Here is a 25482-nt window from a genome sequence, read left to right as displayed (position 1 = left end):
AAAAGTAGTAAAAGCATTTTGTTCACAGTAGGTTTGTACTGTAGCTTTGTTTTCAACAGTAGATGATTGAGAGAACTGCAGCCGATTGTGAAGTTTCTCTTCGTTATCGTCTCTTCTTTCTGTGTGCGGATTCGTCCCAAAGCCGGTCTAGACCAGCATCGAGAGTTAGACTCGTCCAAACCCAGACTGGCCTGCACCGGCTTCAGACCTGAATCAAACTGGTCCTCTCCATCTCAGACTGACTGGTCCAAAGCGGATCACAACTTTTCATAGTCAGTTTTTGAAGACCAGGGTTCTGTTTTACCACCGTCGGTCTCTCAAGCGGCACCGTGAGCAGATCTAATCATCGGATCGTCCATTAAAACGACTCCAAAGCCCCTCAATGGTCCAGATTCAGGTTCAGTGCCAGTTGAACAGATTTACACAGAGAAACAAATACAGATTTAATTTGGCCTTCAAAGACAAAAAGGACGCCGCTGCACAGAGAGAAGAGACTCAACTGAAGGTTGAAGAGATGAAGAAAGGAACTCGTCTGCATAAAGTTTGGTGAGGAAGGACACGCGGGGATTCATCCGACAGACGGACGTCTACTCGTCTTTCAGTTTGTTTATATTCAAGTTTTACTCTCATTTCTTTTTTAAATCTCCTGTCCGTCCATTCAATCCGTCTCATTGTCCATTCGCTGTCCCACACATCTAGCCCCGCCTACTCACCTCTGACCACTGTGTCATGTGACCGTCGTGTCATGTGATTGTCCAGCTGTGCATTGAGCAGAAGGGGGGGGGGGGGGGGGGGGGGGGTCTTATACACTGAGCTGAGCTCTTTGAGACCCACAGATCAGTCTTGGTCCATTGGTTATATTCCCCCGTTAGCTAACGTAACCCAGTCTTAGTTTAGGGGTTCATGAGTGTGTAAACATACAGGTAGGTATATATATATATATATATATATATATGTGTACCTCTATGCGTGTGTGTGTGTGTGTGTGTGTGTGTGTGTGAGAGAGTGTGTGTGTGTCAGACTTTTGTGATCTGATTGTGGCGATCGTCTTCGAACGGCTCGTTCTCCGGGTCGGAGTCCGTGGTGTCAGAGTAGCGGTAGTGATCCGGCTCGTTGTCGCTGACGTCCGGCGTCACCGAGGCCGACGTGCTGCTGGCGTCAGAGTTCGCTCCTTCCTCCACCGTCTTCGTGAAATACAGTTTTATCTGAACCACAAGAACAACGACCACGAGGTTATTAGGCTGTTAGACGTTATGAATGAAGAACTCAACAGAAATCACAGTTAGTCTGGTCTGTAAGAAGAACCTGGTCCACCAGACCTTAGTCTGGTCTGTAGGAAGAACCTGGTCCAGAACGTCTTACCTTGAAGTTGGGGGAGAAGTTCCTGTTGGCCTTGTCTTTGTTGGCCTTGTCCAGGTCGGTCTTGGTCAGAGTGAGAACCAGGAAGTCTCTGTCGTTGGGTTCTCCTCCCGTCACCATCATCATCACCCCCGGGTTCTGGTGCGTCCTGTCGGGCGGGTCCAGAGGCGTCCCGGCGCTGCCGTTCTCTAGTTTGTCCAGATCCTCCTCCGGTCCCGGGATGAAGAAGGTGTTGACCCAGAAGTGGAACATCTTCTCCTGGAGGGACAGAATCTAAAGTGATCAACGGGTCCAGCTCGTGGTCCGTCTACCTGATTATCTAATCAATGAAACCTGATTATTGAACGTGATCTTTCTCAGTGACTGAAGAAGACTCCTCACCTTCTTCATCATCTTGTTCTGCTTGTGGAAGAACTCCACCTTGATGTCTCCGCAGACAGGAAGTGGCTGTGGGAACTCAAACACCATCAGCTTATCATCTCTCCTCGTGTGGGCGGGGTTAGAGGTGTGGATCTTCACCTTCAGCTGGTAGACCACGAACTGAGGGTCTGTAGCGCGCACACACACACACACACACACACACACACACACACACACACACACACACACACACACACACACACACACACACACACACACACACACACACACACATTAGTTCATGACTCAGCGAGTCACGCACACGCACTAAAAACGCACAAACACACACACTCTCACTCTTACTGCAGGTGCCTCCGGTGAACATGGGGATGGTTTCAAACAGCATCTTGTGGAAGAGCAGAGCGACGGGTTTGTAGAGCAGCTGGTTCCTCAGCAGGAAGCTGTAGTAGATGACGTAACGCCGCTGACTGGGGATGGTCACGCCCTGAACACACACACACATAAATCATGTGTACATACCATAGACTACGGTACAAACAATGAAAACAACGCCTACATGACATGTTGATGGAGCTGCTACAATGTTAGCTTAGCATAGCACTGATCAAACCAGACTCCATTCAGAAAACAAAAAGTTGTTTACTTGTCGTCTTGAGGAGAGAACTCACAAAACATAAATTCAGACTTTTTACTGATCTGCATCATTTGTATCGTTTATTGTGATGACATCACAGCAGCAGTGTTTATTTCAGTAGGAAACCAGCCGACGTGTGTTTCCATAGATACAGTGAAGACAGATGATGTCGTGAACATTGACGACCGGCTTTAAACCGTCTGCATGTGGGCTGTTACACCGTTACTTGACCCTGATCCTGGTGCCGGTACCTTCTTGTCCCGGGTGCGGACCTCTCCGTAGAAGTCCAGGGCCTCCTGAGCCTCCTGGAACTTCCCCCGGTGCAGCAGGTAGGCACAGATCATCACGCCGGTTCGTCCTTTTCCCGCCTTGCAGTGAATGGCGGCGACGTGCTGCTCGTCTTCACTCAGCCACTGATCCAGGTCCTCACAGAACGGCTTGATCAGCTCCAGCTGAGGAGGGTTGTGGTCCTCAAACGGGTACTGAGCCACTGAGAGGGATGTGAGACAGGGACAGAGAGTGAGACAGGGACAGAGAGTGAGACAGGGACAGAGTGAGACAGGGACAGAGAGTGAGACAGGGACAGAGAGTGAGACAGAGAGTGAGACAGGGACAGAGAGTGAGACAGAGAGTGAGACAGGGACAGAGAGTGAGACAGGGACAGAGAGTGAGACAGAGAGTGAGACAGGGACAGAGAGTGAGACAGGGACAGAGAGTGAGACAGAGAGTGAGACAGGGACAGAGAGTGAGACAGGGACAGAGAGTGAGACAGGGACAGAGAGTGAGACAGAGAGTGAGACAGGGACAGAGTGAGACAGGGACAGAGAGTGAGACAGGGACAGAGAGTGAGACAGGGACAGAGAGTGAGACAGAGAGTGAGACAGGGACAGAGATGTGAGACAGGGACAGAGAGTGAGACAGGGACAGAGAGTGAGACAGGGACAGAGAGTGAGACAGGGACAGAGAGTGAGACAGGGACAGAGAGTGAGACAGGGACAGAGAGTGAGACAGGGACAGAGAGTGAGACAGGGACAGAGAGTGAGACAGGGACAGAGAGTGAGACAGAGAGTGAGACAGAGACAGAGAGTGAGACAGAGAGTGAGACAGGGAGGACGCTCACCTCGACAGTTGAACTTTGACGTGTCGTAATGTCGCTCCGCACATCTGAGGACAGACAGACAGAAGTTACAGAGACCAGACCGAGTCATGCTAGCCGCTAACAGCTAACAGCGCACGTGAGGTTTGACACAACAAAACTTTGGTGATGATAAAATGAACTCAGAGACTCACAGATTGTAGATCTTGTAGTGATTCTTGTGCTTTGAGTCTAGAAACCTGAGAGAGAGACGGACAGACGGACAGAGAGAGACACAGCTTCAGGAAGTGCTTCAGTAGACTACGGGTACATCCCAAGTCTTAATGTCATCCCCGTTTCCCTCATTTGTGTCTTTTCCTTGCGTCTTAGTCCCTCCCACCAGGGAAACATGGAGAGACGCAAGGAAACCATGCGAGGAGAGAGGAAACGAGGAAATATGTTTTAAGAGACGTGAGACGTCCTTTCCTCTACAGCGTCATGTGACGCGACGTCTGTTTCTGGACGGCGATCAGCTGATCGCATGGTTTCCTTGCGTCTTAGTCCCTCCCACCAGGGATGCAAGGAAAGGACGCAAGTGAGGGAAACAGGGATGCAATTAAGAGACTTGGGATGTACCCTACGTCATGTGACGGTGAGGAACAGGAAGTGACCTCACCGTACGACGTCGTCGATGTTGTTCCTGTAGACGCCCTCCAGACGCTCCGCTGGGAATCCCATCGCTATGATGTTTGGATAAATGTCTGACGGCTTGTTAAGGATCTCAAACGTGTGGTTTCCTACATTTATATGAAACTATAACTAACTAACTGATGATGTCACGATCAGGTGATGACATCACCATAGAACCAGCTGATCAGACTCATGGATGATGAAGATAACGAGGTCTGATATCAGGGCCTCGTTCCTCGTGGTTCACTAAGTGGATCAGATGTCCTGTCAGCAGCTCAAAGGAACCCGATGGTTCAAGTCCGGCTATCTCGGTTCCTCAAAGGCTGATCCGCTCAAACAGTCTTGTTCACTAGAAACACTGGGGGGGGGGGGGGGGGGGGGGTGCTACTTGCAGGTGAGCGACTGTTGCATCGTGCGCGCGGATCGGGGCGGAACACCGCCGTGCGCGATAAAGAGAGCAGGGGAATTGAAAACGCGCGACCATGTAGTGACAGACATGACATGCCGGCGTGTAAATAAATTAAGCACAAGTACTCGTCCTTCAAGCTCCCGTCTCTCTGCTCTTCTACTTCTTCTACTCTTCTACTTCTACAGGGTGCGCGCATGACAGCGCTCATCTCGTTCGCCCCCTGGTGGTTGGCTGATTCAGGAAGCGTTTGATTTGATATGTAGCAGAGCACGTATTTTAAACGTCAATATCGCAGACGATCATGCTCATTTAATCGTGGCAGCCAAAATCGTGATCGATTAATTGTGCAGACTGAAAAAAAATCATAATGCATCTCTGGTATTGTTCAGGGGGCCGGACCAAATGTGGAGGCGGGCCGCATCCGGCCCGCGGGCCGTAGTTTGGCGACCACTGATCTAACACCTCCACCGCTGAGAGGGCGAGACAAGAAGCACGGCGACACGTCACAGACACGTTGATGCGTCAGTGTTGGAACATGTATCGGCTCATTTTAAGAGCCTCATCAGCCCGACCAATCACAGGACTCGTCTTTAAACGTGCTGCTGGCAGCAGCTTCATGGAACCATCATCCAATGAGATCTAGAGACAAGAAGGATCTCAACTCTTTACCAAGAAGATCAAAACAAAGAGCATCTAACTGATACCAATGAAGAGATGCTGATCAGGGTATATGTGCTGTGTGCGCTCATGTACTATATGTGTGTGTGTGTACATGTATGTGTAGATTACATATAGAACTATGAGGTTGAATGTGTGTGAATCTGTGTGTGGGCGGATCAGTGTGTGTGTGTGTGTGTGTGTGTGTGTTATTCATAACCAGAAGTAAATAAATGTTGTGTGATTGTCTCTGTTCTTCATCATGTTCATCAGTAATGATCTCTATGCTGCACTAATAACACCGTCACATCATGATGATGCTTTACACCATCATGTAGTTCAACCAGCCATCAAGAGGACACGGGAGCAAGTCCACACACACACACATGACTCAGCATGGTGATCAGTGCAACATGTTGCCATGGTGACGTCATGAACACATCATGAGCTTCTTCAGCACCAGATAAACGTGATGAACAGCACGGCGTGCAGCGGCTTCCCCGATGTTCTCTCATCACCGACGCTGTTCAACATGAAGCATCGCTCCACAGCGAGGCTGCAGCGTGTGGTGTTCAATGTCTGCTCCACAAGTCTGTAAATAAAGGATTCCTCGAGAGGAGAATGGATAGCGCTGGAACAGGAAGTCATCGTGATGTGATGACGGATGTTGGCGATGTGGAAGAACTCTCTCCCTATAAAACGCTGATCTGACTAATATCCTCCTTCATCAATGATCTCTGAGGAAGAGGAGCTGAGCTAATCCAGCTAACTGAAGCTAGCCTGCGCTGGAGCAGGTTCAAGCTTATGGATGTGTTGCTATGGTGATTTTGCCAAACTTGCTTTGTGGAACCGAAAAGCCTGACTTATGTAATCTGATCCTGAACATTATCCGGCTAACTCAGTTAGCCACGTACGAGGACCAGGACCTGGTCCTTTAAATCACAACACAGATTATTATTGTTATTATAAACATCACACTATTCTCTCTTATTATCATCCCATCATCATTATTATTATTATTGTTATTATTATTATTATTATTATTATTATTATTAGTAGTAGTAGTAGTAGTATTATTTATATTGTTTGTTGGTCTTGTTGAGGATTTATCTTCTGAACCAGAACATCAAATACATTTAAATAAATAAACTTTAAGTCATAAAAAAGATTTTAAAAAGGTCAAAAACTAAACAAATACACACATATATAATATATATTATATATATATATATATATATTATACACACATATATATATATATATATATGTGTGTTTGTAACTATTAGGATTAAAGGTTTGTTGTATTTCAGTCTGATGCTGATGCAACGCCACTGACACTGTTAGCTTAGCCTGTTAGCTTAGCCTGTTAGCATCTGCTGCCTTCAAAGCGATCACACAATAACACAAAAAGTGTTATTATATTATTATTATTATTATTATTATGACGTTTATACACCGAGCCGGATGAAAACAGATCAGACATCCAGCCGAGAACTGATCCGATCTGATCCGGATCAGATCGTTAAAGACTGGAGACAGACCTGCTAACGTTAGCTTAGCTTCAGTCCGCTGCACTACGAACTCCGTTAAGAAAACGGTCAATTTAAGACAAACTGACATCCTTGAACACACATGACCGTAAACACGAGACCATTCCACGGACTACCCTGAACAGTTAAACACGAGGAGGACGCAGCCGCAGACCGAGCTCCGTCAGCGGCTGTGAGGAGGTACTAACGCTCATCGTGACCGGTAACGGTTCATTCTAAAAGTGTTGATAATTACACCGACGTCTGGCTCACGGTCCATGAAAGCCCGCCGGTGAGAAGAGCAGCTCTCTGTCATAAAGACATGTGTATGTGTTTATATGGACTCCATCATTAAAGTACAACATTGTTAAAGTGAGTCCTCCACAGAGAACCAGGCTGCCCTAACCCGGTAAAAAGACCGTAAAGAGTCAGTAAACGGGTAAAAGGATACAGGTCAGGTCCAGGTCGAAGCCGTCCTCCTGGAAACGTCTTTTATTCCTGCTCACGATCTCCTTGATCTTGATTAAAGCCGCCATTATGTCCCACTGTGAGGTCCGTGTAAACTACAGGAATGTACCGGGAGTCCGGCTGTGTTTGTGTTCGTTCTCCAGCGTCTGGATCCCGGAGAGAGAGGCTAACTAGTTAGCACGGAGCTAGTTAGCTCGGAGCTAGCTTAGCCACAACCAGCCGGCCTTCTAGTGAAGGGTCAGCCCGGCTGTGGACGCTGTTTTGTGGGTCAGAACAAGGGGTTTCCAGGCCCCCCGCCTGGAGAGACTAGAACCATCCGGTAATTCTTCTTCTCCGTTCTGAGCTCCGGTCCTCCAGACGTCCGAAGCTTCGGTCGGATTCTCGCCGACCTTCCGTCTGCAGCAGAGACGCTGTGATTGGACACAAAAAAATCTCTCCGAGGCGTCTTTGAGCGGAGGAAGAGAAGAAGAAGAGGCGGATAGTCAAGAGCAAGACACATCCGGTTAACGACTTCAAAATAATTCTCTGATTTAACGCCTTTATTTTTAAAACAATAATAATAAACCTCGACCTGCTGGTGTGTAAACACTCGTTTTATGTTTCAGTGTAGAAAAGAAACACATCTGAGTTGTTTCTTTTTAAAAGGTGCAGGTTTTTATTACTTGGTTGATGTTTTTAATTTCCCCCAAAACACATTTGAGAGTTTATTTAATTTATTTAATTTATTTAATTTATTTAATTTATTTAATTTATTTAATTTATTTAATTTAATTTATTTTGCAAAAAGTATAATGATACTTATATTTAATACATTTATTAATCTATATGATGCTGTGCAGATAGATTTCACAAAAATAAATGAAAACATAAATAAACAAATAAATAACTGATGGAATATATTTAATGTGCTGTTTCCAGTATTTTCAGACATAATATATTTAGAATATACATTTATAACTAAATATGTATGTTGATCTACAGAAGTGCTCAGTTTATAGATAAATGTATTCATTTTTGTGTGTTTTATTATTTCCGGTTCATATTGTTATCATCATGATGGAACAATTAATGTGCTATTTAATTATAATTAATTATCAATTTGTAATCGATAATTATTTCATTTTTTACTCGTATTTCTATTTACTAATTTAACTCAAGACATTTTTTTAAATAAACGTCACACTGAGCTTTTATTCTGTAAATCTCGTCATTTCTTGTTATTGCGTCACTCCGTCTGACTTGACGATGCTACCTGATAGCTGCTAGCTTGACTCTCTGAAACAAACGCATCTGTCAGGCTCCGGGTTGCCATGTTTGATCGGTTTATCCTCCCATTCAACACCTCAATCCCCAAAACATCAGTTTAGCATCAGTGGGAATACATCACGACCTGGCAACCCGCAGAGTCCCAAGAGTCCCACTAACGTCACGTAATAAAGCACTTACCTCAGTGACGTCACACATTTTATATTATTGTATCTATGTATTTATAGTCAGACTTTTCACCATCTCTGTTTTTACTCAATCAACTTTCTGTTAATGGAGCACTGAATATAAAGAGATGAAGATGATGATGAAGATGATGAAGATGAATCGCTAAATGTGTTACAGCGCCACCTGCTGTGGTGAACAAATGTCCAACTGACGCTGAAATACAAGACGTACTTCAGGTAGTGATGGGGACGCAGTCAGAGTACTAATACCACACTCTATAAATACTCTGTTAGAGTAAGAGTACTAATACCACACTCAATAAATACTCTGTTAGAGTAAGAGTACTAATACCACACTCTATAAATACTCTGTTAGAGTAAGAGTACTAATACCACACTCTATAAATACTCTGTTAGAGTAAGAGTACTAATACCACACTCTATAAATACTCTGTTAGAGTACGAGTACTAATACCACACTCAATAAATACTCTGTTAGAGTAAGAGTACTAATACCACACTCTATAAATACTCTGTTAGAGTAAGAGTACTAATACCACACTCTATAAATACTCTGTTAGAGTAAGAGTACTAATACCACACTCTATAAATACTCTGTTAGAGTAAGAGTACTAATACCACACTCTATAAATACTCTGTTAGAGTAAGAGTACTAATACCACACAGTGAAAATACTCTGTAACAGTAAAAGTACTACTACTTCAGTGTAAAAATACTCGGAAGAAAGCCTTGTATTCACCAATCTAAGTACATATTGTATTTATTTACAATATGATTTATTTTACTGTACCCTGAACGCACCATATTCATTCTCCCGCACTAGGAGGCGGTAGTGAGTCTTAAATCTACAATTAAAACAACAGTAGAAGAAGAAGACCCGCACCACCGAAGAACAAACCGCTGTGTGACGTGACTACCGGAGGTAAGCGCCGGTCACATTTTACCGGATAAACGACCGGTTTACGGTGGTTTTCCTCTCACCGTCTGTTACCGAAGCGAGTTTGATACCGGTGGTGAGATCTGTCTGTTCATCCGGTAAAGAGCCGCTCCGTCACCACCGGGGGGCTGAGAAGGTCACGCTAATGCTAAGCTAACATTAGCAGCTAGTGAACAGGCTTTCAGTTTCTAATGAACCCTGAACACGAACAGACTCCGTTTAAACTTCTTCTTCTCTTGTTAGAAAGATAAAAGAGACTTTACATCTCAAAGTGATCAGCACGAGCTGCTCTTTATCAATTATATCGATTTATTTTAACATCCAGACCGTCACGTGATGAAGTAGCGATCATATTAATAATATATATATTAATCATGTTTCACCAGGAGCTGCTCCTCCTCTTCTTAAAGACGTATTCTGTTGTATACATATGTATATTGTAGTATCCAAACCTTCTCAGAATGTAAACTTTCAGTTGACGCGTGTTTTTGGTCCTAAACACAAATCTCAGACAGATACCGCTCGTAGAGGAAAGCAATACGTGTTTTATTGATCCAATCCATATATGTTAGAGAACAACTTCCTTTATTCCTAAAGTTATCCCGATTACCTCGCACAGGATCCACAGGTTCATCCACCTAACACATTCCATCAGACACGGTCGGAAAACTGTGCCGCTCCATTCTTCTTCAGATACTACGAAAACTCCCCAAACGTTACTAACTGTTGTCAGTCCTCCACCAACCGTCAATAACGGTCGCCAAGTGGCTGCCCGTCGGGGAATCGAACTCGCGTCTACCGCGTGACAGGCGGAGACACTGTCCACTTTACAACCAACCGTCACCAAAGTTATGGCAGTCTGACACCCACGCATACCTCCCATAACAAACTATAACATCCCTGTAACATTCAATGCAGAAACAGATGCGACCAAAGTTAAACATGCAACATCAAATAGAATATGGCTCCCACATATATTATATATACATATGTATATTATATACATGTGTATATTATATATATGTGTATATATGTATTATAGATGTATTCTCCACCAGTCACACCTTCAGTAACGCTTGATATAAATATGATTATAGGACTAAAGACTTCTCATTGTTAAACTTTAAAGGTTTTTGTCGCTCATTGAGTGTAAAATGTTATAATCAGACTTTAATAAGTACAAAGGTTAAATAATGTATTTATTTATTTATTTATTGACATTAGGCGTGTTTCATATCTTGAAATCACTTCTCTAAACATCGTTTCAGACTCTTTATGTCTGATTTTTATTTGTTGATTTTACTAAATTATTTATTATTTAATGAATTCATTTATTTAGTTTCTTAGTTTATTTGTATGGACGGTCTCCCTGATATTTCTGTTAGTATTTCCTTTCTTTGGAACTCTGGTTTTAAAGGTGCAGTATGAATAAAGTTATTATTATTATTATTATTATTAATATCTTCTCTCTGAACCACCGTCTCTCCTTTAACACACGAACGGTTCCTTCAGACCGAAGACCAGAACCTTGAAGCTGGAGCCGAGTGAGTGACGGTCTAACCTGTTGTTGTTGTTGTTGTTGTTGTTGTTGCTGCTGCAGTCCTGACCCTCACCATGGTGCTGAGGGAGGTCCCCGTGGAGAACATAGCTCGTCCTCTGGGCAGGAACGAGGTCCTCGGTCTTCTCTTCAGACTCACCATCTTTGGAGCCGTCACCTACTTCACCATCAAGTGGATGGTGGACGCCATCGACCCCACCAGGAAGCAGAAGGTGGAGGCTCAGAAACAGGTGAGGGGGGCGGGGCTTATAGGGACAGGTGGAGGCTGAGAGAGTTAACTTTCTCTAGTTAAATAAAATCCTGATCACATGTTTTGATGTTTTCTCCTTCAGGCCGAGAAGTTGATGCGTCAGATCGGAGTTAAAAATGTGAAGCTGTCAGAATACGAGATGAGCATCGCTGCTCACCTGGTCGACCCTCTGACCATGCAGGTAACCAACACAGTACACGAGTACTAACCGTAATACCAATACAACACAGTACACGAGTACTAACCGTAGTACCAATATATGCTAATATATTTAGCCCCATGCTAAAGCTAACCTAGCCTTGTGCTAATATACATAGCCTCATGCTAACGTTTAGTTTAATCAATAAATGAAGTTAGTTGCTGATATTCACGCCTGTAGTTGTTCGTTTGGATACTTTGTGACGTTTCAGTTCTGGTTCTGTTCACAAACCAACCAGAGGAGTAAACAGGAAGTCAGCTGACCTGCTGATTGGACAGTTTTGGTGATTGTCGTTCATCAGGATCAAATAGTTCTTGTATTTATGAAAGATAATCATCATTATTATTATTAGACGGCATGAATGATGATGATGGTTGCTAATGCTACGAGCTAACGCTGGAGAGAACATCTGTTGGTAGTGAACCTGTTGATGTGATGTCATCATAATCTATAAATAGATCACATGGAGGGACATCGCCGGTCTGGATGAGGTCATCACAGAGTTAAAGGAGACGGTCATCCTACCTGTTCAGAAGAGACACCTGTTCCGGGGCTCCAGACTCCTGCAGCCTCCTAAAGGTGAGACAGGCTGTAGATCAGCGTAATGATGTCATACATTGATTGATGATGTCGTCATGGTAACAGGCGTGCTGCTTTACGGACCTCCTGGCTGCGGGAAAACGCTCATCGCCAAGGCGACGGCCAAGGAGGCGGGGTTTCGCTTCATCAACCTGCAGCCGAGCACGTTGACGGACAAATGGTACGGAGAGTCCCAGAAGCTCGCCGCTGCCGTCTTCTCATTGGCTGTCAAGCTGCAGCCGTCAATCATCTTCGTGGACGAGATCGGTGAGACACACACACACACACACACACACACACACACACACACACACAGAGAAACACACACACACACACAGACACACACACACACACACACACAGAGACACACACACACACACACACACACAGAGAAACACACACACACACACACACACACACACACAGAGAAACACACACACACACACACACACACACAGAGACACACACACACACACACACAGAGAAACACACACAGACACACACACACAGAGACACACACACAGACACACACACACACACAGAGACACATCTGTTTCCAGTCTTTATGCTAAGCTAAGCTAGCTAAATGTTGAACTGTTCCTTTAACAGACTCGTTCCTGAGGAGCCGGTCCAGTTCAGACCACGAGGCCACGGCCATGATGAAGGCCCAGTTCATGAGTCTGTGGGACGGACTGGACACAGACCACCACTGTCAGGTACAGACAGACAGGTAGAGACAGACAGGTAGAGACAGACAGGTAGAGACAGACAGACAGGTAGAGAGACAGACAGGTAGAGACAGACAGGTAGAGACAGACAGGTAGAGACAGACAGACAGGTAGAGAGACAGACAGGTAGAGACAGACAGGTAGAGACAGACAGACAGGTAGAGACAGACAGGTAGAGACAGACAGGTAGAGACAGACAGACAGGTAGAGACAGACAGACAGGTAGAGACAGACAGGTAGAGACAGACAGACAGGTAGAGAGACAGACAGGTAGAGACAGACAGGTAGAGACAGACAGGTAGAGACAGACAGACAGGTAGAGACAGACAGGTAGACAACAACAATGAGTCTGTTATTGATGACGTCATCGTGTGTGTCAGGTGATCATCATGGGAGCCACCAATCGTCCTCAAGACCTGGACTCTGCTATTCTGAGGAGGATGCCCACCAGGTTCCACATCAACCAGCCTGTAAGTACCCAGAGTGACCCCCATCAGACCAGAACCTAGACCTGGACCTGTAAGTACTCAGTGACCCCCATCAGACCAGAACCAGAGTCTGGTTCTAACTGAGTTGAGATACTTAAATTTCAAAATAAGAGCCCTGGTTTGTTTTGTTCCTTCAGAGTACGAGTCAAAGAGAACAGATCCTCAAACTGATCCTGGAGAACGAGAGCGTGAGTCCCTCGAACGCACCGTGTGGCCTTCACTGACACTCTGTAAACATCACAAGCTTCACAATCTGATGAAAATACCCAGAATCCTCCTCTGAGACCATACAACTTAAGCCCCGCCTCCCAGCATCTGTCCACGTTCTAACGTCCACGTTCCCCGTCTCCCTCTCTACCTGTCTGTCTCTACCTGTCTGTCTCTACCTGTCCGTCTCTGTCTCTACCTGTCTGTCTCTGTCTCTACCTGTCTGTCTCTGTCTCTACCTGTCCGTCTCTGTCTCTACCTGTCTGTCTCTGTCTCTACCTGTCTGTCTCTACCTGTCTGTCTCTGTCTCTACCTGTCTGTCTCCCTCTCTACCTGTCTGTCTCTGTCTCTACCTGTCTGTCTCTGTCTCTACCTGTCTGTCTCTGTCTCTACCTGTCTGTCTCCCTCTCTACCTGTCTGTCTCTCTGCAGGTGGACCTGTCTGTTGACCTGGTTGGCGTTGCCAAAGAGACGGACGGTTTCTCAGGAAGTGACCTCAGAGAGATGTGTCGTGACGCCGCTCTGCTCTGTGTCCGAGACTTCGTCCACACGCAGAACAACAGGTACCCGTCTGTCTGATACCAACGTTTTCAAATGTTTTATCTTTGATCAATAAACAAACAATCAATATCTCTACCTGTCTGTCTCTCAGTCCATCAGAGGACTTCATCCGTCCGATCCATCAGTCAGACCTTGAGAAGGCGATCGGTAAGATGAAGAAATCAAAGATGGCCGGCGGTCACAGCGCTCTGCTGCACGCCGCTCTGGACTGAACACACACACACACACACACACACACACACACACACACACACACACACACACTGGTCACATGACCATCGTGTGATGACATCAGCTTTGCCTGCAGTCGTGGGTTTGATTCCCGGCGTACCCGTCTTTGTGCCACTTGTTCTTATTGAAGTCCAACTCTCAGAAATAAAAACATCTTTCAAAATAATAAGAATTCATTCTTCTTACATTTCCTCTTTAAGTACTACATTACCCATGAGCCTCAGCAGCTGTGACATCAGAGAACTAAACTCAAAACAATAGATTTAAGATTTCTGGATTTTCCATTGACTTCTACAGACTTTTTCTCCTTGCTTGATCTTTTATTGTGAAAATCCCCCCCCCCCCCCAGGTCTCTTATTTCCTAATAATTTAACCGGAAGGTTCCTGGAAAGAAACATAAAATAGAAACGGTTCAATTAAATAAAGAAACTCATGAAGACAACATTCTGAAACAATTTATTAAAAATATAATAAATATATAAATATAGTTAGAATGTCTCACGTTTATTATTTATGAGGTTTGAGATTAATTTAATTTATCACCAGTTTCCTGTAAATAAATATTTACTCTTTCAACTCAACCTTAATTAACTTTATTATTATTATTATTTTCAGTATAGTCGGCTACCTGAAGCAAATGTTATATTAACTATGAATTACAATAAATACACAGGAGGGGAACCTGAACAGTGAAGAATACTGTAATTCATAATACATGTATTAATACACATAATACACGTATTAATACATATATTAGTATATAATACGTATTCTTTCCAGGGACATGAATAGAAAATTATTAGTAAATAAGTGAGCTGTAAAAAGAAGCTTTGCCTTTTACTGCAGCGACGTGTTCATCGTTTTCATGAAGTGTACCTTATTATTATTATTATTACTATGTTATTATTATGTTGTTATTATTATGTTATGTTTAAAGAACTGGTCTGTGGTTTATATTCAATAACTCGTTTGCTTTATAAAACATGACGTCTTCACACGTTTGGTCCAAATATTAAATAATTAAGATAAAACACAAGATGTTCGCTGGAAAATATAGAATATAAAGTTAATAAAATGTTCTTAATCTACGACAGTAATCGATTCTTTGATCACTTCATCTTCAACCACAGTGTCGGTTTTTATTTTACACTTATTTCCTGTTAACTGATGATGTCATAACTGATGATGTAATAACTGCTGGATGATGAAATAAACTTGTCAAAATGTTTTTGTGTTAATAAACATTATTTTAAGTAATAAATCGAAAGTATCAAACTCTAAAGAAACGCATTATTTCAACTGTTTCACATGATAAAGTATAATATAAATATTCATAAAAACAGTAAATAGTCGTAGAGCGTCTTCACCGTCCTCACGTGGAGGAAAGTCGTCGTTAAACGTGAAACAGGAAGTTCAATGTTTAGAAACAGGAAGTGTTAAAAATCTACATTTAAGTAAATATTTAGCAGGCAAATCAAAACGTTTACAGAATGTTTAATACAATAAATACTTGTAGTCCATGAATACGAGTTTATAGCTGATAAAAGTGAAGGTTAGCGGTTAGCAACAACTCTCAGGTACACTTAAGGTGGACTGACCTTTAAGGTGGACCAAGTAGTTCTAAAGTGAGACGTTTTCACAGCATTGACAGCGTTGATTCGTTAACACGCCGTGATAATTGAAATGTATTATTTTAAATTCATGAATTAAAGTTTGTAAGTTTGTTTCGCTGCGTCAACATGTTTCTACACATTTTATCTCATTTATTAAAACATGAAACACGTCGTTCTTCTTCATGAGTGAAAAACGTTTATTAAAGCTTCTCAGTGAAAACATTTGGTTTCGTTCTGCAGTAACAGGAAGTCAAAGAAAGAAGAAGAGTGAAACCTGACGTCCTTTTAAAAAGCTGAGCCTCCGTTTTAACTTTTAACCGATTTAGAAACAGAAAATGAAATGATTCTCCCAGAAGACACAAACTCATTATCTCCTCAACGGGACTCTTATTGTGAAAAACCTCCACACAGTCACAGCTGATCACAGCAGCCTCTGGTGTCCGTTAGAGGAACTGCAGCTTTAAATAAAAACGATCACATGATCATTTAAATAAATACAGAATAAAAACACATGAACCCTGAAGTGTCACCAACAAAAAACATCATTTTCTGAACGGACTCTTTTAAAGATTAAAGGGTCACTTCACCAAAATAAAAGACCCAAAAGAAGAACATCAGTAATATCTGTGACGTTCTTTTATCCTCAAGCTTCAACAAACCAAGTTATTAATGAATCATCACGGACAAGTTCTTCAGATAAGAAATGATGAAATAACATTTAAAATAGTGTTTTTATAATTAATATAATTCAGAATTAAATGCATATTGAATCGTATTTTTGTGTTTGACTCCAGACGTGAAAACGTGAAGAAGAAACTGCAGGTTTATGAGATGGAACAATTAGAAACTAAACATTTGTAAACCTTTTAAAAGCATCTCAGTGGACGACTTTGGGACCTTAATCCAGGAGAAATGTGGACGCTCGTCAACGGAGACGAATAAAGTTTGATCCCGTTTGAATTGGGAACAAACGTTGATGTTTGAACATTTAAAAGAGAATTTTACTTTCAAGAAAGTGTCAGTTTGTCATAAAACAGTAATAGACTGTAAAAAATCCGTCTTTAGACAGACGACATCACGTTCTCTCTGAAGATACGATGTTTGTTTCCGTCTTCTCTGACTAAACAAGAAAACGTCTCGTCTGTGTGAACGTAGCGACGTTAGCTCGCTAGCTAACATAGCTACGTTCACACAGACGAGACGAGAGACGAAGTTCCACACTAAACTAAACTAAACATCAGACATTGACCGTCTCTCTCGCTCCGGTGACTGCTGTTGACTCAGGAAAGGGGCGGAGCTTGCAGAGCTCGACACGGCGAAACATCTTTGATCATTTCTTTACCTTTACAACCCTTTTTAGGGTTTGAAGAACTCATAAGATGATATTAAAGCAGACGGATTCATGAATCTGGTTACTGAACATTAAAAAGCTTCTGTTCCGTTTCTCAGCAGCAGGAGGCGCTGAGCTGAGCTGAGCGTGCACTAGTTTCAGTAAATGAATAACTCGATGTATTGATGAAGACCTCGATGTATTGATGAAGACCTCGATGTATTGATGAAGACCTCGACGTATTGATGAAGACCTCGATGTATTGATGAAGACCTCGATGTATTGATGAAGACCTCGATGTATTGATGAAGACCTCGATGTATTGATGAAGACCTCGATGTATTGATGAATAACTCGACGTATTGATGAAGACCTCGATGTATTGATGAAGACCTCGATGTATTGATGAAGACCTCGACGTATTGATGAAGACCTCGATGTATTGATGAAGACCTCGATGTATTGATGAAGACCTCGACGTATTGATGAAGACCTCGATGTATTGATGAAGACCTCGATGTATTGATGAAGACCTCGACGTATTGATGAAGACCTCGACGTATTGATGAAGACCTCGATGTATTGATGAAGACCTCGACGTATTGATGAAGACCTCGACGTATTGATGAAGACCTCGACGTATTGATGAAGACCTCGACGTATTGATGAAGACCTCGACGTATTGATGAAGACCTCGATGTATTGATGAAGACCTCGATGTATTGATGAAGACCTCGACGTATTGATGAAGACCTCGACGTATTGATGAAGACCTCGATGTATTGATGAAGACCTCGACGTATTGATGAAGACCTCGACGTATTGATGAAGACCTCGACGTATTGATGAAGACCTCGATGTATTGATGAAGACCTCGATGTATTGATGAAGACCTCGATGTATTGATGAAGACCTCGATGTATTGATGAAGACCTCGACGTATTGATGAAGACCTCGACGTATTGATGAAGACCTCGACGTATTGATGAAGACCTCGACGTATTGATGAAGACCTCGACGTATTGATGAAGACCTCGATGTATTGATGAAGACCTCGTGTCTTCATCGTCTCTACCTGCCGCCTCAGAGTTCAATGTTTGGTCCCCGGCTGCCGCTCGTCCCCTCGCACTCCCTGTGGAAGTCGCAGCCGTCCAGCAGGTGGCGGTACGCGGCCCGGACGTCCCGGTACAGCGGCGCGTCCTCCGTCTCCAGACCCGGGAATCGAACCGGCGACTCGTTGACGAGCAGCTGCAGCCGTGGGCCTCGCTGGCAGTCGTACAGGACGAAGAGCAGGTTGGCGGCGTACGGGACGATGAGACCGGACCGGAAGCTTCTGCCTGAGAACCACAGAAGAAGAACGTCAGGCGCCCGTCCTCTGATTGGACGTGGGGGGCGGGGCTTCCTACCGTGCTGTGAGTGGTAGTTGTCGGCGGTGGGCGGAGTCTCGTCCTTGTAGAGTCCCAGCAGGGAGAGGAGGGGGAGGAGCGTCTCGGCGTGACCAATCAGGATGGAGGCCGGCTCAGGAGGAGCGTCGGTGGACCTGATGACAATAAAGTTAATTCAAAGCACACTTCTGTCAGCTTCCTGTCCTCTGTGATCCTTCAGAATAAGAGTTTGACTTCACAGTTTACAGATTCATCACAGATCATTTTAAATTATGATACAAATTTAAATATTAGTTTATACTATTACAAATAATGATAATTTATAGTAATATTAATATTTGTAATAATTATCATTACAATGATGATGATAAAAGTTTATAATATAATAATTATAATAGATAAATAATATATATTATAATACTAGATACATATTAGTTATTAAGTATTATTATGATGATGATGATATAATAATAATAGATTGATAATGAACATTAGTTGATGTTCCTGTGAGGTCACAGACCTGCGGGGACGTCCAGCTCGGTCCAGAGTCCTGAAGACGTGATGGAACAGAGGACAGCTGGACAGACTGTTGATCACGTGACCATGAAAACGCATCCAGTACTGCTTCAGGTCAGACTTGTACTCCAACACCTGCAGATCCAATATGATGAAGATTAACTAAGATTTAAAGCTGATCAATACCTCAGATTAATAATGGATCCATACTTTATTTATTTGACTGAAAATACTTTTTAGTTCCATGAAATATCACAAAACTGTGAAAAACTAAAACCTCTGAACCGTGTAAACACTGGCGCAGTGGTTCTCAGCTGGTCTGGCTGTGACCCTCCATCACCCACATGTTCAACTCCTCCAATGGCTTCATGAGGAGAACCTGAGCTGAACTCGTCCTCTGCAGGCGTCGTGTAGCAGCTCGTGCTGATGAGTCGTTCCCGTCACACACGCTTCATGTAAACCAGTTAAACGGCTGCGTTTGTGACGTCTGTAACGCAGAATGACCACTTGGTCTGTTTGATGTCATCCGACACGTCTTCAGTTCGTCTTCGTGTCGTTTGACAGACGCAGTTCATCCGCTGCTGATATCAGCGTCTCAAGGCAGGAACGCCAAACACTGTGTTTATGCTTCTACGTATATTAATCAGACCAGAGATCCTCAGAGAGACGACGCTCCACTCGGACGCTTTCATTTGGTGTTTCTTACCTTTGCATCGTCTTCATCAAACAGGAAACACCACGAGGAGTGAAGAGACTTGATGGAGAGCTCGTAGGAACACAAGAAGAAGGCAGCTTCTACCAGATCTACAGGATACACAGAGGGACACGCTTCAATCTACAGAGGGACACGCTTCAATCTACAGAGGGACACGCTTCAATCTACAGAGGGACACGCTTCAATCTACAGAGGGACACGCTTCAATCTACAGAGAGACACGCTTCAATCTACAGAGGGACACGCTTCAATCTACAGAGGGACACGCTTCAATCTACAGAGGGACACGCTTCAATCTACAGAGGGACAGGCTTCAATCTACAGCAGACACGCTTCAATCTACAGAGAGACACGCTTCAATCTACAGAGGGACACGCTTCAATCTACAGAGAGACACGCTTCAATCTACAGAGAGACACGCTTCAATCTACAGAGAGACACGCTTCAATCTACAGAGAGACACGCTTCAATCTACAGAGAGACACGCTTCAATCTACAGAGGGACACGCTTCAATCTACAGAGGGACACGCTTCAATCTACAGAGAGACACGCTTCAATCTACAGAGAGACACGCTTCAATCTACAGAGAGACATGCTTCAATCTACAGAGGGACACGCTTCAATCTACAGAGGGACACGCTTCAATCTACAGAGGGACACGCTTCAATCTACAGAGAGACACGCTTCAATCTACAGAGAGACACGCTTCAATCTACAGAGAGACACGCTTCAATCTACAGAGGGACACGCTTCAATCTACAGAGGGACACGCTTCAATCTACAGAGGGACACGCTTCAATCTACAGAGGGACACGCTTCAATCTACAGAGGGACACGCTTCAATCTACAGAGGGACACGCTTCAATCTACAGAGGGACACGCTTCAATCTACAGAGGGACACGCTTCAATCTACAGAGGGACACGCTTCAATCTACAGCAGACACGCTTCAATCTACAGAGAGACACGCTTCAATCTACAGAGGGACACGCTTCAATCTACAGAGGGACACGCTTCAATCTACAGAGAGACACGCTTCAATCTACAGAGAGACACGCTTCAATCTACAGAGAGACATGCTTCAATCTACAGAGGGACACGCTTCAATCTACAGAGGGACACGCTTCAATCTACAGAGAGACACGCTTCAATCTACAGAGAGACACGCTTCAATCTACAGAGAGACATGCTTCAATCTACAGAGAGACATGCTTCAATCTACAGAGGGACACGCTTCAATCTACAGAGAGACACGCTTCAATCTACAGAGGGACACGCTTCAATCTACAGGAGACACGCTTCAATCTACAGAGGGACACGCTTCAATCTACAGAGAGACACGCTTCAATCTACAGAGAGACACGCTTCAATCTACAGAGAGACACGCTTCAATCTACAGGAGACACGCTTCAATCTACAGAGAGACACGCTTCAATCTACAGGAGACACGCTTCAATCTACAGGAGACACGCTTCAATCTACAGGAGACACGCTTCAATCTACAGAGAGACACTTCATGAGACCAGAGGTTCTGTTTCCGCTGAACAAAAATATGAATTAACATATTTAGAATGAAGCAAAAATCAATGTTTTTAAAATGAAAGTTCTGAGAACTAATTTCAAGATTATATAAAGAATAAAGTCGAAAACTTGTGAGTAAAACCAAGTGAAAGGTGTGTGTGTGTGTGTGTGTGTGTGTGTGTGTGTGTGTGTGTGTGTCCCTCTGAGTGAGTCTGACCTGGTGTGAGAGCGTCCTGATGGAGACCTAGTCTCTTCTCCACCTTCCTCCTCACAGTCTTCATCTCTTCTCCGTGTTTGAACTTCTCGACCTCCATCAGAGCCGTGACGTTCTTCTCCACGCCCTCCACGTAACCACGGCAACGCTCGAAGAAACGCATCAAATCATCGTCCAGCTGGTGAGTTAGCTCTGAAACACAATACTGCTACTGTAACACAACAATACTACTGTAACACAATACTACTACTGTAACACAACAATACTACTGTAACACAACACTGCTACTGTAACACAATACTGCTACTGTAACACAATACTGCTACTGTAACACAACACTACTACTGTAACACAATACTACTACTGTAACACAATACTGCTACTGTAACACAATACTACTACTGTAACACAATACTGCTACTGTAACACAACAATACTACTGTAACACAACAATACTACTGTAACACAACACTACTACTGTAACACAACACTACTACTGTAACACAATACTGCTACTGTAACACAACAATACTACTGTAACACAACAATACTACTGTAACACAATACTGCTACTGTAACACAACACTACTACTGTAACACAACAATACTACTGTTACACAATACTGCTACTGTAACACAACACTACTACTGTAACACAACAATACTACTGTAACACAACAATACTACTGTAACACAATACTGCTACTGTAACACAACACTACTACTGTAACACAACAATACTACTGTAACACAATACTGCTACTGTAACACAACACTACTACTGTAACACAACAATACTACTGTAAAACAATACTGCTACTGTAACACAACACTACTACTGTAACACAATACTACTACTGTAACACAATACTGCTACTGTAACACAACACTACTACTGTAACACAACACTACTACTGTAACACAACACTACTACTGTAACCGAATACTACTACTGTAACACAATACTACTACTGTAACACAATACTACTACTGTAACACAATACTACTACTGTAACACAATACTGCTACTGTAACACAACAATACTACTGTAACACAATACTACTACTGTAACACAACAATACTACTGTAACACAACAATACTACTGTAACACAACACTACTACTGTAACACAACACTACTACTGTAACACAATACTGCTACTGTAACACAACAATACTACTGTAACACAACAATACTACTGTAACACAATACTGCTACTGTAACACAACACTACTACTGTAACACAACAATACTACTGTTACACAACACTGCTACTGTAACACAACAATACTACTGTAACACAACAATACTACTGTAACACAATACTGCTACTGTAACACAACACTACTACTGTAACACAACAATACTACTGTAACACAATACTGCTACTGTAACACAACACTACTACTGTAACACAACAATACTACTGTAAAACAATACTGCTACTGTAACACAACACTACTACTGTAACACAATACTACTACTGTAACACAATACTACTACTGTAACACAATACTGCTACTGTAACACAACACTACTACTGTAACAGAATACTACTACTGTAACCGAATACTACTACTGTAACACAACACTACTACTGTAACACAATACTGCTACTGTAACACAATACTGCTACTGTAACAGAATACTGCTACTGTAACACAACACTACTACTGTAACAGAATACTGCTACTGTAACCGAATACTACTACTGTAACAGAATACTACTACTGTAACACAACACTACTACTGTAACAGAATACTACTACTGTAACCGAATACTACTACTGTAACAGAATACTACTACTGTAACACAATACTACTACTGTAACACAATACTACTACTGTAACACAATACTACTACTGTAACACAATACTGCTACTGTAACACAACACTACTACTGTAACAGAACACTACTACTGTAACACAACACTACTACTGTAACACAATACTGCTACTGTAACACAACACTACTACTGTAACAGAATACTACTACTGTAACACAATACTACTACTGTAACACAATACTACTACTGTAACACAATACTGCTACTGTAACACAACACTACTACTGTAACAGAATACTACTACTGTAACAGAATACTACTACTGTAACACAATACTACTACTGTAACACAATACTACTACTGTAACACAATACTGCTACTGTAACACAACACTACTACTGTAACAGAATACTACTACTGTAACACAATACTACTACAGTGAGGTATTAGTACTGCTACTGTAACAGAGTACTTCTACTGTGAGGTAGTAGTAGAGCTTGACCTCTGACCTCTGCGTCTCCAGTGACGCTGTAGACCTTCCTGAAACGCCTCCATGCTGCTCACACAGCGATGCTTAGAGCTGCTCCTCAAACTGATCCTCCTCATGTTCTCCTCACAGAGGAGAGACGGGAACAACAGGGACAGACGCACAGACAGCTGATGGAGGTCCTCCCTACCCTTCATCACCAGCTGACCTGAGGAGGACGAGAGAGGAAGAGGAGAGAGGAAGAGGAGGAGGAGCAGGAGGAAGAAGAGGAGAGAGGAAGAAGAGAAGGAGGAGAGAGGAAGAGGAGGGAGAGGAAGAAGAGAAGGAGGAGGAGAGAGGAAGAGCAGGAGGAAGAAGAGGAGGAGAGAGGAAGAGGATAATTGAATATTATTATTCTCAGTATATCTCTACTGTTGGACCCCCCGGTGCTCACCGTCCATGTCCTCGGTGTACCAGTTCTCCCATCTCTGGAGGTCCTGGAGCCAGGTTCCAGACCCTCCGGACCCTCTGGTCGCTTCTCTCCGGACCAGCTCGCTGAGTCTCTGGATCCTCCGGATGTTCTTGACGGTCGGGTACCGGCTCCCGTGCCGGATGACGGCGGTGAGGTGGACCGGAGAGCATCGCTCGGAGGTCGGAGGTCTCAACACGGAAGTGTTCACGGACAACGCGTCACGCAGCACGTGCGGGTTCACGTCCTCGTAGCGGGTCTTGGTTCCGAAGAACGCGGCGATTTTTGGGACGTCCGGTACCGAGAGAGAGGAGCAGGAGAGGCGGGTCAGGAGAACACCTAGAGCCGCTAACAGGAGCCTGTTCCTGGGGGGAGAACCGGAGAACATGTCGGAGGTTCTTTAACGGAACCTTTGTTGATGTTCCGGGTTCATCTGTCGTTCAACACAAAACGATCCCGGAGTTTTTAAACACAGATTATTCTACATAAAACTACAACTTATAACAAAGTACGAGTACAAATACACTCTTAAAAATATACTTATACTGCGTATGAACTCGTTTAAAAGTATCAGTTTGACTTCGTTTAGCTCCAGAAACCGGAAACGTGCTCGCGTAAATTTTCCGTTAAATAGCCAGCTTCCGGTGGATGTGATACAAAATAAAAGCTGATAAAAGAAACCAGAGTTTCAAAATAAAAGGTTCGTTGCGGAACGCTTTCAGTTCAGCATCTCAAAAGGTTTATTTATAGATTTTATAAATTCATCTTTGGAAAAACTACAAATAAAAAGAAACCGAAGTGTGCAGCAAGTAAAGAAACACAAAGTACACACACAGTAAGAGAACATGCTAATTATACTACTAACAGTAATGTACTAGTACTCCCTCTGTGGCTACTACTACTAATACTCAACTAGTCCTTTCAACCTCTGTCTCCTGTTCTCATGTGAGGGTCAACGTGTTCACACTGAAGAACTGACGATTCATGTGTGTTCATCAGAAGTGAACACAACTGTTTGACCTTGACCCTGGTCCTGTTTGACCCTGGTCCTGTTTGCTCCTGGTCCTGTTT

At 43.3% G+C, this 25482-nt stretch overlaps 3 protein-coding genes across 4 annotated transcripts; 1 reads left to right on the top strand and 2 right to left on the bottom strand.

Moving 5' to 3' along the window:
- Positions 1 to 856: 856 nt before the first annotated feature.
- On the bottom strand, positions 857 to 7593 carry ptenb (phosphatase and tensin homolog B). Its single transcript, XM_079182067.1, has 9 exons — positions 7186 to 7593; positions 4126 to 4210; positions 3665 to 3709; positions 3495 to 3538; positions 2626 to 2864; positions 2083 to 2224; positions 1741 to 1907; positions 1363 to 1617; positions 857 to 1205 (listed from the first exon to the last, which is right to left on the bottom strand). The coding sequence occupies exons 1-9, from the start codon at positions 7268 to 7270 to the stop codon at positions 1017 to 1019; spliced, it is 1251 nt and encodes a 416-aa protein (XP_079038193.1). The 5' UTR covers positions 7271 to 7593; the 3' UTR covers positions 857 to 1016.
- Positions 7594 to 9530: 1937 nt separating this feature from the next.
- Positions 9531 to 15620, top strand: atad1b (ATPase family AAA domain containing 1b). The gene is made up of 10 exons (XM_079183003.1): positions 9531 to 9578; positions 11194 to 11381; positions 11484 to 11582; positions 12059 to 12179; positions 12246 to 12446; positions 12789 to 12895; positions 13288 to 13377; positions 13533 to 13583; positions 14034 to 14164; positions 14254 to 15620. The coding sequence occupies exons 2-10, from the start codon at positions 11208 to 11210 to the stop codon at positions 14372 to 14374; spliced, it is 1095 nt and encodes a 364-aa protein (XP_079039129.1). The 5' UTR covers positions 9531 to 9578; positions 11194 to 11207; the 3' UTR covers positions 14375 to 15620.
- Positions 15621 to 18248: 2628 nt separating this feature from the next.
- On the bottom strand, positions 18249 to 25029 carry minpp1b (multiple inositol-polyphosphate phosphatase 1b). Of its 2 annotated transcripts, XM_079182087.1 has the most exons (7): positions 24397 to 25029; positions 23986 to 24171; positions 21691 to 21879; positions 19944 to 20041; positions 19242 to 19372; positions 18743 to 18876; positions 18249 to 18673 (listed from the first exon to the last, which is right to left on the bottom strand). In XM_079182087.1, exons 1-7 carry the CDS (start codon positions 24797 to 24799, stop codon positions 18420 to 18422), a joined length of 1395 nt encoding a protein of 464 aa, XP_079038213.1. In that variant the 5' UTR covers positions 24800 to 25029; the 3' UTR covers positions 18249 to 18419. The 2 variants fall into 2 exon arrangements, with proteins under 2 accessions (XP_079038213.1, XP_079038212.1); XM_079182086.1 differs by having other exon boundaries at positions 18249 to 18876.
- Positions 25030 to 25482: the final 453 nt, after the last annotated feature.

Source organism: Pholis gunnellus, assembly GCF_910591455.1.
Source record: "Pholis gunnellus genome assembly, chromosome: 21".
NCBI classification, from domain to species: Eukaryota; Metazoa; Chordata; class Actinopteri; order Perciformes; family Pholidae; genus Pholis; species Pholis gunnellus.
Note: the sequence above shows the minus strand (reverse complement) of the source record. Positions and strands in the feature narration are given on the sequence as shown.